The sequence below is a fragment of the Dipodomys ordii genome, unplaced genomic scaffold, assembly GCF_000151885.1.
Source record: "Dipodomys ordii isolate 6190 unplaced genomic scaffold, Dord_2.0 Scaffold12885, whole genome shotgun sequence".
NCBI classification, from domain to species: domain Eukaryota; kingdom Metazoa; phylum Chordata; class Mammalia; order Rodentia; family Heteromyidae; genus Dipodomys; species Dipodomys ordii.
The window spans coordinates 88-3,642 of NW_012280097.1; the positions used below are offsets into that span (position 1 = coordinate 88).

Genomic DNA, 3,555 nt, shown 5'->3' on the forward strand with positions numbered 1-3,555 from the left:
CGGGGCTGCTCTGTGGTCACTCACTGCTGTGCGGTCCTGGGCTGTACTTTGGATCGCTCCAGGACTGGGCCAGTGCAGTTACTGAAAAGGGTCCCAGGCCTGTGGCCCCAGCCAACCAGCTGCTGTCACCAGCCCCGTGAGAGCTCCTGCGTGTGCCCTCAAGTTCCTGGGGCTTCTCATCCAGGGGTCCCAGGCTGGGCATGGGCCCTGAAACCTCAGAGCGAGACTCGGCCTTGGGCTGCCTTCAGGAGTCACGGTGGCAAGGTCTGGCTGGGCCTGACGCCCTGTCGATGGCTGTGCCGTGACGGGGGTCCTGCAGGAGCCGCACGCTCACACAGGGCCAGGCGGGGGTGGAGGCAGGAGGCTGTACTCGGGCCTGCACCCATACAGGTGGTCCTCATCCTCAGCGGGAACCTGAGCTTCCTGAACTGGCTGACCATGGTGCCCAGCCTCGCCTGCTTCGATGACGTGGCGCTGGGCTCCCTGTTTCCCTCCGGGCCACAGGGCCTCAAAGACCGTGTCCTGAGGATGCAGCGGGAGGGGGCCCGCGGGGCCCGGCCATGGCCGACTCACGGTAAGTGAGACCTAGCCAGTTACCTCATGCCCACAGGGAAGCCGGGGCTGCCACCCCCAGAACAGGGCGTGAGCCCCTGCACCTGGGAGGATGGTGTGTGTAGACGTGGGGTCCCAGCGAAAACCTGCCCGGGGAACATGTCACACAACCCCCGGGAAGTTCACGGCCACACTGCGGGAGGCCCCTGCACGGCCAGTGGGGCCTGTCCCTGAGCCTCCCCGAGGGGAGGACGGAAGCCAGGGCCCCCAGAGATAGGCTGGACCCTGCTGATAGAGCGCCTCCTCTCTCGGGCTGGGGCCCCAGTAATGGGCGTGCCTCCCCCTCAGGCTAGGACCCCACTAGTGAGAATGTTGTCTCCCTTTGGTGAGACCTGCTGAAGACTCTTCCCCTCCGGCCAGGCTCCAGGGTGCGGCAGCTGGTCAACTTGGCGCTGGGCGCCCTGGTGGCCTGGCTCAGCGTGCCCGTGGTCCTCAACCTGCTGAGCTCCAGGCAGGTCATGAACACCTCCTTCAGCCCACTCAGGATTGTCAACACCTACGGGGCCTTCGGAAGGTACGGCCAGCCTGCACCCGTGTCCTCCGTGCCCTGGTCTGCCTGTCCCCTCAGCCCACCTGGAGGAAGTGTGCAAGATACCAGCATCACCTCTGCCCCCTGCCCCGTCCCCACACCACGGGGTGGCCCTGCCATGACCCGCAGCCTTGCTGACTCCCCAGCATCACCTCTGCCCCCTGCCCCGTCCCCACACCACGGGGTGGCCCTGCCATGACCCGCAGCCTTGCTGACTCCCCAGCATCACCAAGGAGCGGACGGAGGTGATCCTGCAGGGCACGGCCAGCCCCAACGCCAGCGCGCCGGATGCCGTGTGGGAGGACTACGAGTTCAGATGCAAGCCCGGCGACCCCTGGAGGCGGCCCTGCCTCATCTCCCCCTACCACTACCGCCTGGACTGGCTCATGTGGTTCGCCGCCTTCCAGGTGAGCACGTCCTCCCTTTTAGGCCCGAGTGGTCGTGCAGGCTTCCATCGGTCCCATACCACAGAGGCCACGAGAACTCAAGGAGGTCACCTTTCACTGGAGGGTCACCAGGACCAGCCGGGCCCAAGTCCACCTGACAGGGTCTCGTCTGGCTCACAAGGACCCTGCCTTGTGGAGGTCACGCGAGTACAGGATGAAGGCACCACAGCACCCTCTGGGCAGAGGGACGCCAGGCCCAGGAGGTGGCCAGACCTCCAGCAGGACTGAAACAGCTGAGCTTGGCACCTGCAGGGGGGTGAAGTCAGGCCCCCGGGCAGAGCGGGAAGCAGGCAGCCCCAGAGGCCAGCATGGCACTGACAGCCTGCGGCAGGGCGGAGCAGGGAGCCAGGAGGCGGCTGCGCCTGGACATATGTGGCCCTCACGGCATGCTTTCCCCCCCAGACCTACGAGCACAACGAGTGGATCCTCCACCTAGCCGGCAAGCTCCTGGCCAATGATGCCGAGGCCCTGTCCCTGCTGGCCCTCAACCCCTTCGAGGGCCGGGCCCCTCCCAGGTAAGACGGGCCGCCTGCCCCACGCTGAGGCCCACGGCCTCCACCACTCTTCACAGAGGAGCAGGGCCCCTCAGACACTGGTCTCCAGAGCCCCTGGTTGGAAGAGGCCCATCGCCTCGCTCAACAGCTGCCAGTGTCCAGGAGGCCGGGCAGAGCGGCAGGGCCTGCTCTCCAAGAGCCTGCTGTGTGCCTGACCCAGTGGAGATGAGGCCAGGCCAGGTGGAGGGACCGCAGGAGCCAGAGACGGGGGAGCGTGAGCATTTAGGGGGCTGGGAACAGGAAGAGGGAGATCGGGGGGCCCTGGTGACAGCAGTGAGAGCTACAAGAAGATACTGGGGCCTGACTTGCTGTGGAAAGACGAGTCCTAGGAGCCAGGGGCTGGAAGAGAGTAGGAACTGGGGGGTGGGGGGGGGGCACCAGGAGCCTACAACCAGAGAGCAGGGCCAGTGTGGCCTCCAAGGGGGGCTGAGCACTCTGCTACGTAGTATGGACCCTGGTTCCAGCCGCAAATGAGGACAGCAGTCCTGGGCTGGCCTCCCCCCTCCCTGCGGGCTCTTAACTCTGACAGGACGCATTCCTGTTTTCCCTGGAGGAGCCTGGGGACAGCTGTGCCCTGGAAGCTCCCCAGCTGTCGGGCTTGGCAGGCGGGGCTGCGGGGCAGCTGCACAGCTGCGCCCAGGATGGCACCCCAGCCAGGGGGCACTGTCCAGAGCCCCTCCCGGGCCAGCCTCAGGGACGCCGGCACCCTCTGGGGGCAGCTGCCCTCCCAGGCAAGGCTGCCTGTGGCCAGTGGCATGCCTGGACGTGGGCACACGTCCCCAGCTTGCTGGGCCAGGCCTGCCCTGCCCGCGGCCCTGTCCACCAGGGGAGACTGCTGTGGGAAGGAGGTGTGAGAGGCAGCTCCTGGGCGTGGCTGGGGTAGGTGCAGGAACACGCATGGCAGCTGTGCAGTCTGAGCCGCCAGGGAGCACGTGGCCCTGTGCGGCGCCCGTGCGTTCTCAGGAGCTGCATGCGGGGCTGACACAGCCTGGCCACCAGGAGCGTTCCTTTTCCTAGAGTAGTGGAAGAGGAGCGGACGCTGCTCCTCGAAGGATAGCTGACATCCCAGCCACAGCACACAAGGCCAGGAAGGGAGGCACCTTTGAGACCTCGGGCCCTCCAAGACCCTCCCCCTGCTTCGTTGCTGGAGATGAAGCAGCAGGAACTCAGAAACGGCCCAGACACGGCCAAAGAGCCCACAGCCAGAAAGGACTGCCTGGGACCCAGGAGGAGGAAGGACGGCACGGGGCCCACCTGACGGGAAGGGCAGATGAGGACCTGGATGTCAGGCCTCCCACCCCACGGTGGAAGTGAGCAGAGCCAAGACCCTGCGCCTCCCACCACAGCGCATCCGTCCCGGCAACACAGCCTCACCTCCCACGGGGACACATCCTCACCTCCTCACAGGGACACA

General features: G+C 66.4%; 1 protein-coding gene across 1 annotated transcript; it reads left to right on the plus strand.

Moving 5' to 3' along the window:
* Positions 1 to 319: 319 nt before the first annotated feature.
* LOC106002527 (lipase maturation factor 1-like) lies at positions 320 to 3,540 on the plus strand (the record flags this gene model as incomplete). The annotated part of the gene is made up of 5 exons (XM_013037391.1): positions 320 to 574; positions 973 to 1,126; positions 1,365 to 1,548; positions 1,990 to 2,102; positions 3,159 to 3,540. Coding segments are annotated over 5 exons (746 nt in total), but the record flags the coding sequence as incomplete, so codon positions are not given.
* Positions 3,541 to 3,555: the final 15 nt, after the last annotated feature.